Source organism: Penicillium cosmopolitanum (genome assembly GCF_028827165.1).
Source record: "Penicillium cosmopolitanum strain IBT 29677 chromosome Unknown utg000003l:1.0-3747932.0:1.0-3751027.0, whole genome shotgun sequence".
Classification (NCBI taxonomy): domain Eukaryota; kingdom Fungi; phylum Ascomycota; class Eurotiomycetes; order Eurotiales; family Aspergillaceae; genus Penicillium; species Penicillium cosmopolitanum.
In genome coordinates this window covers 1,331,093-1,342,883 of record NW_026622673.1, presented here as the reverse complement: position 1 = coordinate 1,342,883, position 11,791 = coordinate 1,331,093, and the positions used below count along the sequence as shown (strand labels likewise).

General features: G+C 46.0%; 5 protein-coding genes across 5 annotated transcripts; 1 reads left to right on the top strand and 4 right to left on the bottom strand.

Moving 5' to 3' along the window:
- Positions 1-35: 35 nt before the first annotated feature.
- N7509_000544 (uncharacterized protein) lies at positions 36-1,336 on the top strand (the record flags this gene model as incomplete). Its single annotated transcript, XM_056625181.1, has 3 exons — positions 36-264; positions 673-1,074; positions 1,215-1,336. 3 exons carry the CDS (start codon positions 36-38, stop codon positions 1,334-1,336), a joined length of 753 nt encoding a protein of 250 aa, XP_056493763.1.
- An 839-nt stretch (positions 1,337-2,175) lies between these two features.
- Positions 2,176-2,640, bottom strand: N7509_000543 (uncharacterized protein; the record flags this gene model as incomplete). The annotated part of the gene is made up of 1 exon (XM_056625180.1): positions 2,176-2,640. One exon carries the CDS (start codon positions 2,638-2,640, stop codon positions 2,176-2,178), a length of 465 nt encoding a protein of 154 aa, XP_056493762.1.
- Positions 2,615-3,172, bottom strand: N7509_000542 (uncharacterized protein; the record flags this gene model as incomplete). Its single annotated transcript, XM_056625179.1, has 2 exons — positions 2,615-2,906; positions 2,964-3,172. The coding sequence occupies 2 exons, from the start codon at positions 3,170-3,172 to the stop codon at positions 2,615-2,617; spliced, it is 501 nt and encodes a 166-aa protein (XP_056493761.1).
- Positions 3,173-5,987: 2,815 nt separating this feature from the next.
- Positions 5,988-7,284, bottom strand: N7509_000541 (uncharacterized protein; the record flags this gene model as incomplete). Its single annotated transcript, XM_056625178.1, has 3 exons — positions 5,988-6,341; positions 6,570-6,972; positions 7,031-7,284. 3 exons carry the CDS (start codon positions 7,282-7,284, stop codon positions 5,988-5,990), a joined length of 1,011 nt encoding a protein of 336 aa, XP_056493760.1.
- Positions 7,285-9,879: 2,595 nt separating this feature from the next.
- On the bottom strand, positions 9,880-11,283 carry N7509_000540 (uncharacterized protein; the record flags this gene model as incomplete). Its single annotated transcript, XM_056625177.1, has 2 exons — positions 9,880-11,084; positions 11,142-11,283. 2 exons carry the CDS (start codon positions 11,281-11,283, stop codon positions 9,880-9,882), a joined length of 1,347 nt encoding a protein of 448 aa, XP_056493759.1.
- Between the last annotated feature and the right edge of the window lie 508 nt (positions 11,284-11,791).

Genomic DNA, 11,791 nt, shown 5'->3' with positions numbered 1-11,791 from the left:
TGCCACTGCTGATTGAGTCTATCTTATTTTTCAACATGCGCTCCAGTGACCTTGCCTCGAACGAAAGTGAAGAACATAACATGATTGCACCGGAAGACTATCAGGCGGCGGAGATTGAGGGCCCCCCTCCCTTGCCTCTTGATCTCCATGAGCACAAAATCAAGATTGCCTTAAACTGGGGCTTCATATTGCTCACATCCTGCATAGCTCCGTTGGTGCTTTATCCAACTTTACACTGGGCGGCGAACCTGGAAGACAAAATTGGTATGTGCTCAACTTACCTCTCCGAACAAGTTTTGTTTCCACGAGATGGACTGACTTAATGTATCTCGTATTAGCCTTAAGTGTGGCTAGTGCTGTGCTAGGAGTGTCAACCTTGTTTTCGCTAGGTATGCGAACATGGGAACTACTCAAGCAAAGATCAAACTGCCGACCTGCTACCTCAGAAAGTCGTTGGCATGTATGCTACCCCTTTCTCCGTTCAGTGCCTTTTTTCAAATTTCTAGACCTTTTTTCCCATTCCCTTAGTCTGCCGCCCGCATGTCCCCTGGTCCGATAACGTGCCGAAAACACAGAGAGATGTTAAAGGATTTTCAGCTGACACATTATACCAATTTTTTGGGATATAGTTTGACTTCTTTCATTGGAACTATCTTCTTGGCTTCATTCTAGTCACTATCATTATCGTGATCGGCTTGACACATGAACCGCCGAGCGTACGAATGGCCGCTTTGCCTCCATGTGTTCTACTCGTTCAAGTTGGCTTCACCCTAGTCATAGTCGGAATTCTGGCAAAGCTCGGCGTGCGACAGCCATTTCCAGTCTCCTCAATGCCCGCAGGCTCAGTCTTTCGTCCAGGCATTCTAACCATCATCGAGGATGTCGTTGCGGTAGATGGGGGTAGAGGCAGGTTATACCGCTCGGCCTTGATGGAGAGATACAGAGCCAGCTTACGATTCCAACACCTAATGGAAAGTCTCAACTGGTTTTGGGGTTTCGGTGGACTTATTATGGGTATTTTGCTGATATCCATAATTTCCAAGGTTCACACCAATACATTTGCTTTCGGGCTTGGTAAGTTGACGATGCATCCCGTTCAGCCTTGCACCACATCCTTTACGCACCCACCTCTTTGCCATTGCAAAGAAGCATCAAATACTTATTTCCCTTTATTAAGATAAAATGAGCTGACATTTTCTGTTTCAATATAAAAGGATGGACCATTCCATGGATTTGGGCTGGCGTTTGGGCGGTCATTACAACTTATTGGGCTAAGTCTGCGTTGAGGGATGAGAAACGGACTTGGTCCGAACTCCAAAGGAAGAATGCGGTTTAGATACTTGTATCTGAGAAGTCTAGTGCGAGATATAGGAGATAAATTCATGGACTGGCATCTTAATGTCTAGCGGTGATGGAAGAGGAGAAGATCGAATTTGATGCTCCTGAGGTGGACTGATTATGAGTATGTACCCCGTGTTTATTTGTGTGTGGATGGAGTATTTGTTCGCAGTACAGCAGCTGTAGTCATCATGATGGATTATTTTATTAAGCAAACAAGCATAGCGATTATTTTCTGCGGTAACAGTACATTGTCCCTTTCGTTGGTTAACTAACATGCCGGAATACCCACTGCTCGTACTACTCGTAGTAGAGGACCGGATGAGACACATTATTCCCTCATGATTACTGCAACTAGATACAACCAGGCTTATTATAGGGCACTGAGATCTCCGAATATTGTGAAATGGATAACGCTAGATGATACTCTACAAAGCTGGCAGATCGATTATTGTGATATAATATAGGAAGCACATAGGCCCGATAACCTAGTGTGGCCCAGGTAAATGAGGGAGAGAGTGCGCGTGAATGAGAGAACTTGAATTTATAGACGCTTGCGGTATCTGAGGTAGCAGAGCACAGGTTCCAACAAAATTCTACCCGAATTCCATCGAGGCAGACTCTCAATTAGCTCAAGCCATGTTCAACCTTCGTCACAATGGCCGTGGGAGCAACCCGTGGGTTATGCCGAGGCCTAATTCCTAACACTTTTGACAAAATATCCCTTCGCTTCAAAAATTCCAAGATCTATGCGTGATCGATTGGAGAAGGACCCGCATCGATATGGTAGGTGAAGTTATAGTTCGGGCCGCTAGCCATAAGACCATCGCCACCAGGTCACATTTGAGATGCTGGGAGCCATAAATGTTTGTCAGAAGTAACCCACATCAAGTCCATCCAGAGAAGCGCATCGTCTTGGACAAGAATAGTGGCACGCCCTTCCGGCGTGACCTTCCAGATAGCGAGTAAGTTTGTGTCGCTGACGTATATGTTCCCGGCTGCATCGATAGTAGTACCGCCTGTGCTCGGCGTGAGCGCGAATGGCTCCGCGTAATCACCCAGGGAAGCGGCCAGTGTTGTATTTGACAATGTCGCATCAACATAGGACATTTTAATGCGATACAATCCGCCGATACATGGTTGATAGTACAAGTAGTCACCATCGGGGGAAACCTCAATTTGATCCAGGCCAACAGCCAGAGTACTTCCGGCGGCACCATAGCCAGGCACAAGCGTGCCATTATACATCAGCGGAAACCAGGATACGGCAGAGGGGTCATAAAAAAAGAACTCGCACGCCATTGCCGGTAGTCAAATTGAGAACGAGGAGAGCGTTGGCAGTATCGCTCAGATAGGCCATGTCACCAGAGGCACCAAAGCGCACGTCGTCGATGCCACTGTCACTTGCTTTGATGTCATCAAGGTAGTAAATTGAGTCCACGGTATTGGTACTTGAGTTCATACCGACAAACTTTGTCGATCCGTTTAATCCGGTAGAACCACCGTCCACAAGCCAGTAGCATCCATCAGGTCCGATACGGGCACCATCAATGTTCACAAATGTAGTTCTTGGATCTGAATTCGGGTCACTCAAATTATATGAGTTTCATGCCGTGTCTGGATACAAAGCGGTCGTGTTGTCGGAAAGGAGCTCCACTGCTTGCGGGGGAAATTGTGTTGAGTATCGCTGCGAAAGGAATTTGCGTCCATCAGGGGAGATAGCAATACCCTGGGTAGCTCGTTCAAGAGAATAAGCGACTTCAAGGCCAGGTGCGAGTGCGGTCGCGAGAGTAGCTATGCAACCAAATAAGGTCGTCAAGCGAGCCTCCAGCATTGTGATATTTTAGAAGGGTGTAGGTGTCACGAATGAAAGAATTGATGGGATGTCCCAATCAAGGGCACTTCTTGCGTGTAGCTTTCTTTTATAAGCCTCCCAATAGTTCCATGTTAGATTTGGATCAGATAAATTAAACGCGTATTCACAACCTAGTACCGTGCGGGGGATTTGCCACTCAGAGAAGAGCTTAACTGGAAATTCCAGGGCTATATTCCTTGTCGGCTGCTTGGCATATCCACTTTAGCCCGAGATTGAGTCTAGTCGTTACCCACATACGGGCGATTGACAACAATCACCTGAAAGAGGCTTAGTCTCCGCAGGAAGCCTGATGAATTTCATCGGGTTTTCTGTAGCACTTTCTATCAATCCCCTAGACCGCAAATGGCTGTCAAGTCGTTATTCAATTCACTGGGAACAACAAAGAAGTGATGGATCCGATAGCTAGCACGCCAATTAATTGGAGTGAAGAATCGAATATCTCGGCCCACAATAGGCTGCTGACGTATTTGTACCTTCACTTTTTATTGAGGAACAAAGCGAGAAGTATTTAGCGGGTGTTGTGATTAGACTGTTATCCATGACCTAACTCGAAAAGGGAAGACCAGTCTCAAGTTAATTATTCATGAATTACCATTAGTCGTCACGAGCTATCCCGTGTGAATGTGGAGAGCAATCCAAATTTGTAAGCGTCTCCAAGGCGACTGATATAAAACCTTCTCTTCTCGTTATCTCGCTTTTGCTCGTAGTTAGCTTCATAGTCAAACAAAGTTGGGCCGATATTTCGTATTTGCAACATCTGGAATTGTTAGCATATGGACAGACGACCAGTTTTACCAGCTAGATAACCAAACCTCAATTCACTCTCGGGAGAGAATTCGTTGTATTTTACTGTCCACGCAGACATGTCATACAGAAGATCAGCAAAAGTGTGGGATATCCACCCCTGAAAACTCCAAAGCCAGGGCCTAAGGACACCCTCAATCGAGTTGATGGCCGTATCAGTGCTTTCGGTGGCATCCAGGAATGATGTCACTGGATGCCAGGTGGAAGAGACGGCGATTGTGACTCAAACAAGTTTTCAACAAGCACGCTTTGTAGATAAAGCCAGGCGGTATGGAGTGTTGTCCGCGAAATATTGAATTGAAAAGACTCGCAACGGTGTTGGGAACCTAACCTCGTCACGCACACCAGAAAAGAATGGGGAACCTTTCAACAATTTTGTTTTGTTAGTGCCTTTCCCTGTCATTTCCTCCGCATGTGATGACAGACAAAAGAGTCCAAGAACTCTCGTTGGCGGGTAGAAATATCAATGACATGAGTCAAAATGACAGTGTGTCATTATACTTCTCAAGCGCTGGAAAAGGCTAAGAAGATTCGCAAATCCCGAAGGAATAGGGGGCTGTCGCACTATTTGGGGCTCCGGAGAGCTAGATATATGACAGCCCTTTTTGAAAATTTGTCATCGGATACTTCCAAAGAAACAATGGCTTCCCACTTAGTTGTGCCAGCGGGAAGCCAGCCGCTTTGTGGGATTTTGCAGCAGATAGTATCATAGATAATCATATCTTTGATGCTGATGCTAGCTTCAAGCTCATAGCATTAGGAGAATGCATAATTTTGCGAGCGAATATCCGATGGTATCTCTGGCTGGAGCCTTTGTAGGCCGTTGGCGCGTGAAATGAATAATCAATAAATCAGTCAATCATATAGTTATGCCGTCTTCCTCCACGTGTGCTAAACTACGTGCAGCTACAACACAAGATCATTTGCCATGATTTTTCTCGGAGGCCGTGAGTCCAGCCTGAATAGATTTAGTTGAACCAGCAACTGGCAGCATCTAGATAGTGGCTAGAGCATGCAAAATACCATTTTCACTGGTATTGGGCCCGCCAAGCATTGGGGGTACCGTGAGGATCCTCAGATACTCACAGAGATCAAGATACATCGTAGTGATCAGGAAGAGGTAGCAGTAACGTTTCGACGAAAATAATAGCCCGAGACGGAAAAGAAGGAAGCTGGATGCAGGTGTAGGCAGTGGATGCCTCGGTGGATGCCTAAATGGATGACACAGGTGTAAGCAATCCTCGACAATGGTGACATCTTAGTTGGTTACGGGTACGAGAAAAGAGATACTGTCGTTTAAACATTTCTGCACATATAGGGCTAATACGTATGCTACTAGAGCTTAAGTTAACGAGATCAATAGATATATAATAACTTGAAACAATCTGATTTATCCAAAGGTTTGGTAAAAGGCACGCATGAAATTTCCGCTCGAACCAAACCTGAGTCCAAAGAGGCGGAAGGGGAGGGGCGTCAACCAGGTAGAAGATCGCTTGTTGGGCGTGCTGGAAATGCTGGTCCTGCAAAGGTTGAAACTAGTAGTTACATGGTAGTGGGCAGATATAAAGTTTCACCTGTACCACCTGTACCCCCAGCACCTGCAGCCGATACACCTGTACCCCCACCTGCACCTCCGGCACCTGCACCTGCACCCCCAGCGCCCACCCCTATTCCTGGCAGTGGTGTCCCAAGTTTCGCTGCTTGTGCTTGTTGCCCGGCTGCTGTGCCTGCAGTGGGTACTCCTGGTCCTGGTGCTGGTGCTTGTAGGGGGGTCGGCCATGCGAAAGATGTTACTCTATAGTAATTTGGAGCATAGGCTGGATCGAATCCTCCAACCGTAGGTATGTTTGAGGCGACGTGGTTTGTCGCTAAACCCCAAGTATCTGGCGTCGTATCAACATCCTCTCTTTTGGGTAGCATTTTCCTTATACCGTCAACACTACTACTGACATACATCCGTGGAGGTACCTCAGGTGCTGTTCCGGTGTATACCATTTGTCGTAAGTATGGCCCGACAAGTCTCGCTCTGCCCGCTCGCGGTCCCCCCATGAACCACAACGGGCCAGCGAGACCACTGTGTTACTGCATTCCCATCGGGGCCAACAAGTGCAACCTCCAAGACAATGGTTATGCTCACAACATCTCCACCTACTGTCCTCGCGACGCCGGTAAAACAAAATGGAGCCTTCACCCCACTGATTGCAACTATCTTGTCCACATCGCTCTCGAAGCATGTTATATTGCCGGAGCCGGTGTCATCAATATGATTCAGATTAACTCCGATCGCGACAGTCGACCCGGGAGTTCGAAACTGAAGAGTGACCTACGTTGAAATGATAAGTTAGTAGCGCCCCCGCACCTGGAGTTCGAAGTAACTTATACAGGGTAAAAATGAGGCAGGCTTGGATTGTCTCCCACGGTATGTGCTTGCTTTATAGCACCGCTAGCAAATTGACCACTTGGTCCCGGTGTATCGTGCTAATAGAATCGATTAGAAACTGTATTGCAGAGCTATGCGAATGTCAAATTTCAGATGTGAAGAATATATTACCAGTTCAAGCCAAAATCCATTGTCGCTATCATTTTGCGTACTTAGTCGCAAGAGTTCATTATCGTCAAACCTTTTTGGGCCCGCAATCAAAGAACCCTTTGACCAGTATGTCGCAGTCCCATGCTCCCATTTGTAGGTTCCTGAGCGATATGAGTCCATAATTTTATCAATGTTAGGAATTGACTTGTATTTGTCGCCATTTTCGAGGAGTGCCTTTTTGACCGCCTCCAGTCGCTTCAAACGCTCGATGACATGCATGCTAAGTCCTCTGCGCTCACTTTTGACTAGTGCTTCCATCTCAACCTTCATCTCCAGGCACTCCTTTAGCTTGTCTCGCCATACTTGGGGCAAAATATTGTCATTGATACGCTCGTTGCAACGTTGAATCATTGCGTCTAAATCACTGTTCGAGAGTTAGTGAGCCATAGAAGTCCAAATTGTGCTTAAATGAAGAGATTTACTTCTCATCTATATCATTGTCGTTGGGGTCCCAATCCCTGGGTGCATTTTGACGTTTGTCTATCAAAACCCCTGTGGAATTTTGAAACCTCAGCGGCGGAATAGGATCATCGGCTCCCCGTCCCGTGCCTACTCGCACTTCCTCGATGCCTTCAAAACCACGTTCGAATCGTCGGCGGAATGACTCTCCACGTTCCTTCAATATTTGCTTTGCTTTGCCAAATTTCTCTCCTCCTCGCTTGAAGATCCTCGACATGTTTTATAGATACCTTGACAAATAAGCCTATATACTAGCGGTATGTATCCTTCACAAGTAGTAATACTAATTTAACTTGAAGGCTGTCTTCGTAGAATTTTAACTGTGCAGTCGTATGCAAGAGCGTACTTGGACATAAATCAGAGTCAGGGAAGGTTTGCCATTATAAGACAGAGGGATTCTCAAAGAAATAAACGACGAGGAATGCCCTGGACGCATAGATCACCTGCATATTTCAAATTACTTGATGTCACTAGTAGTGGGCAGAGAAATCAAAGAATTCTTTCAAACGGTTCATAGCTAGATCCACGTCTGGGACTCCGTTGAAAGGAATACACGAAATTCGATCCAACTCTTCGAAGAACAAAGGGTAGCCATTGCAACATCAACACCGCATGAAAGAATCCAGCAAATCACGCAGAAATATCCCATCAAGTCTCAAATTAACTGAAGGGCCCCTTTCTGAATTCCTTTCAGGATACCCAGTTGCGTGGCATCCCATAGAGGGTTCAGGCGGGCACGGCCATTGAGCTGCTCACATGAGTGCACATACCCCCCAACAGCATCTCCGGCCTATTCGCAGGCTGGCGCCTATCTGGATATTTCCCAACCAGGCACCATTTCTTCCTAGCAAGCCTTATTTTATTCATGATTCCAGTGACTTACTATTCCCTCGATGCCCAATATTGTCACGTTTCGTACCCAGGCGCACGTATCTTCTGAAAGGCGACTGATGTCTGAAAAACAGTTAATGAGTGGACACATGAATGAAAGAGCACTTGCCATGAGGGAGATGCCCCTTTGTCGCAAAGATACTGATAATTCTCAAAAGCGAGAATGTTGAAGGAAAGATTGGTCAAGTTGTACTCGGCCGGAGACTCCTTGCGCCCGTGACCCCACCCAGTTCATTGAAGGGGTAATCTAGAATCTCTTATTTCCGTATCAGCTTAGTGCTCTATACTACCTTGACAGACGTGGCTTTTTTTCTGTTCTAGGATTAATCATGGTGAACGGTTCCTGTTTAATTCAACGTTAGCACGGTTTGGCTTCCAGGTTTCAACAGGCGGTGGGTTCAATGAATAAGGGTTGCAAGTTGATGTAGAGTCGATGATAAACGCATTGTAATGAAGACCCCCCCCCAGTTCCTTTCTTTTTCCATCTGCGAATTTCCGTTCGCTATCCGCTTGGATCTGGGTGGGGGCTTAGATGAATGTTGGAATGCAAGCTAGAGAGGTGGCCAGACAACCGACTGCATTGTTTGACTTGTTAGCAATGAGTTGGTTCTAGAAAACAAAATCGTCCGTACAGCACGTTACGGAATCTATTTTTATTCGTTTTATTTACACTTGTATGAGAATACCGCCGCATAGTGGGTCAGGGGTAGTCTAGCCTAAACCGGTATAGTGCAATGCAAGATAAGGTTTCGAAAAGTTTTTAAGAGAGTAAACAAGTGAAGCTGATTTCGAGCGGCCCTGTACTATGGAACGAACGCTACTTATTCTTCAGAAACTAAATGGCTGCCTTGTTACTAAGGCCCCAATCACCTGACTATGGGATACCGGTGTTGAGAGCGGAATTCCCCACTACAATATCTATATAAGCCTTAGTATTATAAGATCCTATAAATATTTAGGATTCCTAATCTCTTTAAGAATCAGCCTGCATATTAACTATCCAATCTGATCTCTACTATCTAATATCTGTTACGGACCCTGCAACATGAGGGGCCGCAACCTACTGATGGGGCACCGAGAGCCAACCAAACCGAAGGGGCATGCATTAGCTCCGGAATATAGCTGGAGCAACAGGTATACAAATCATAATGCTCTCCCCTCAGGATTTGGTCTCCCAGTCACCACTCCTGAGCAGATACCAGGTATCCCAACACCTTACGAGAAAGTTAAGACTACTCCTTAGTAGAGGAATATCCCATTTGAGATACAAAATAGTATCTTCCAACTTTGTTCTGCACACTCCTGTTATTTTATGATATTATAGGTGTGTAGGTAAAAGAACATCTAAAAGTTACTATACAACTGGGTTTTGACTTATGTGGATGATTAAAGAAATAGAAATTGGATTGGTGGGACAAAACTGGGTATTCATTTTAAAAAAGAATAGACTTAGTAGTATTTTACGTACTACCTAGGTATCTTAGTATCAGGGAATATCCGTAATCATCACTAACTGGGGATTGTTTGACCTCTTACCCTTGGATAGAGCAGCCCCGGGGATCAAACAGAGTGATGATACCATAGCGAATACCTAGGAACTGAGCTATATGAGAAGTAACTCACCATGAGATCTTCATGCAATAAAAGGCTCCTTTTGTTGAAATCATAAATCAAGGTACTATCAAAGAAAGTTTCTCAAGCCGTAGTAATTCTAGTATTCCACAACAATTCCAAATTAGTTCACTTTAGAAAGCTTCTCGATTCATATCAAGTGGTAGACTACACATATATTCAACAAAACGAATTGTTATCATAATTGATACCTAGGTAATAAATACAGAATTGAATAACTTGTCCAATATTTGAATCTTCAGAGTAGCAATATGCCATGCTTCAGCCAAGTACTCGAATTGAGAGATCACTAATCACCACCGGTACTAGCTTCTTCCGCGCAATGCCAGGACATTTCTTCCAGGCCAATATCGGCACCTACTTCGATCTCCGGTGCGAGCTCAGGAACGATAAACTCCGCGAATGATTTGGCCAGCATGATCATCTCTTCCTGCTCCACACAAGACATCTCGTCTGCTTTACTTTCCTTGAGATGCAACTTTGTCCACATGGCCTCAACGCTATCATGTGCATAGTCTGCACCATGAGTAACCAAAATTTCGGATGGCACAACGTACTGTTTCAGCCACAAATCCGGCTCATAAACAGCACCAGCAAATCCGCCACTTTGGCTACCGTAGTTGTAGTTAACCTCTCGCATATTCTTCATGGCCTGCTCAGCCCATGTGAAAGCAGTTTTCCACAAAAACCCATCCAGATTTGCCGGTTCGAACCAAGAATCTTTGATTTCGATCTCGATCTTACCATCCCCAGGGCCATCCGCCACGTCCGTATCGTTATTGAGACTTTTCAGATAGTAGGTGTCCATGACCTCAACCGTCTGGGTAGCGCAGTGTTTCATAGTCTTTGTCACGGAGATTTCTGTGAAGCTATTGATTTCTTCATTCCAGCTAGTAGTTGGAACATAGGTCTCGGTGTCAACAGCACTGTCGGAGCATAGGGTTTTCATAGCTGAAAAAATGCTAGTGGCAAGCTCGTTTCGCTCGGAGGAGGTGGCGGTGGCAGCCTCGTCGGTAGCCTCAGTCTTTGAGAACCCCCAGTTTCCGATATTGAACGCATCGGCACTGACAACAGTGGCACTTGTCCAGTGACTGATGCCTGCTTCAGCAGTTGAATTGTGACCAGCGCAAACGGTCGCGACGATTGGCGTAGTACCGACGGCAATGCCCATCGTCGAGTGCTCCGAGGTTTGACAAAGAATCTTAGCACCACCAAGTGCTGAATCCCAGTACGTATAATCATAACCTACAACTTCGCCGGTGCCCCAGGAATGAGTTGTGGTCGTGGTCGGTTCGGGGGAGGAAGTGGGCATCCAGCTCGAGGGCATTGTCATAGGGCAATTGCCGTCCTTTGGTACATCATGGATGACTTCGCTGGTACCGCTGTATGTACAGACACACTTGTTCGTGTCCTCGTGAGGATTCTGCGAATGAACGCATTGTGGGCCAGTAGCAGTCGAAGAAGACTTATGCTTATGGTTGGTACAAACCGACGCTAGATCAATATTAGCTCTTGTATTCTTAGATAGCTTGCGATTTAGAATCATCGTACCTTTCGTGCGAGTGGCCTTGGTTGCAGTAGCTGTGATGCTTCCTGTTGGATTTTCAGGCATGGCGGCGGCTCTTGCCTCGAAACTTCTTCCAGGCATGGCCAGGGCAGCCGCCGAGAGCTGCAGAATCCAAAAGAGATGCATTTTGATGTGAGCTAAGGCTACAGCCACCGAATGATTGGAAGAATAATGAGACGAAGCTATACGGAAGCATTGACAGAGAGGAAAGCGACCAGTCTTTTGTATTGCATTCTTCGGCCCCCAGGTACTACTACACACCTTGATACAAATTCCGCCTTTTCAATTCCATTCTACCTAACAGAAATCTGCTCTAGCCTGGGGATGACATGCGCGAAAAAGCTATATTTAGAATTATTTCGAATCGAAAACGAAATATGAGTTTCCAGAGGGGTGTAACATAGTGCTTTTGCGAGATTCCTAGCCCCGAAGCGAGTGCAGAGCCACTGTCGATCTGTTCAGCCAATCCTGTAATTTATAGCCCATACATGAATCCTTTGGGATACTCTAAAACACTGGCCCCCAAGGGGGCTCTATCAGGGTGCCGTTTCCATAAGAGAGGTCTGAGTACATCTGACGGCGAATTTGCCAGTGCCTTTAGCAATGCGCAAGCCTGGCAGAACAAAGCTCCTAC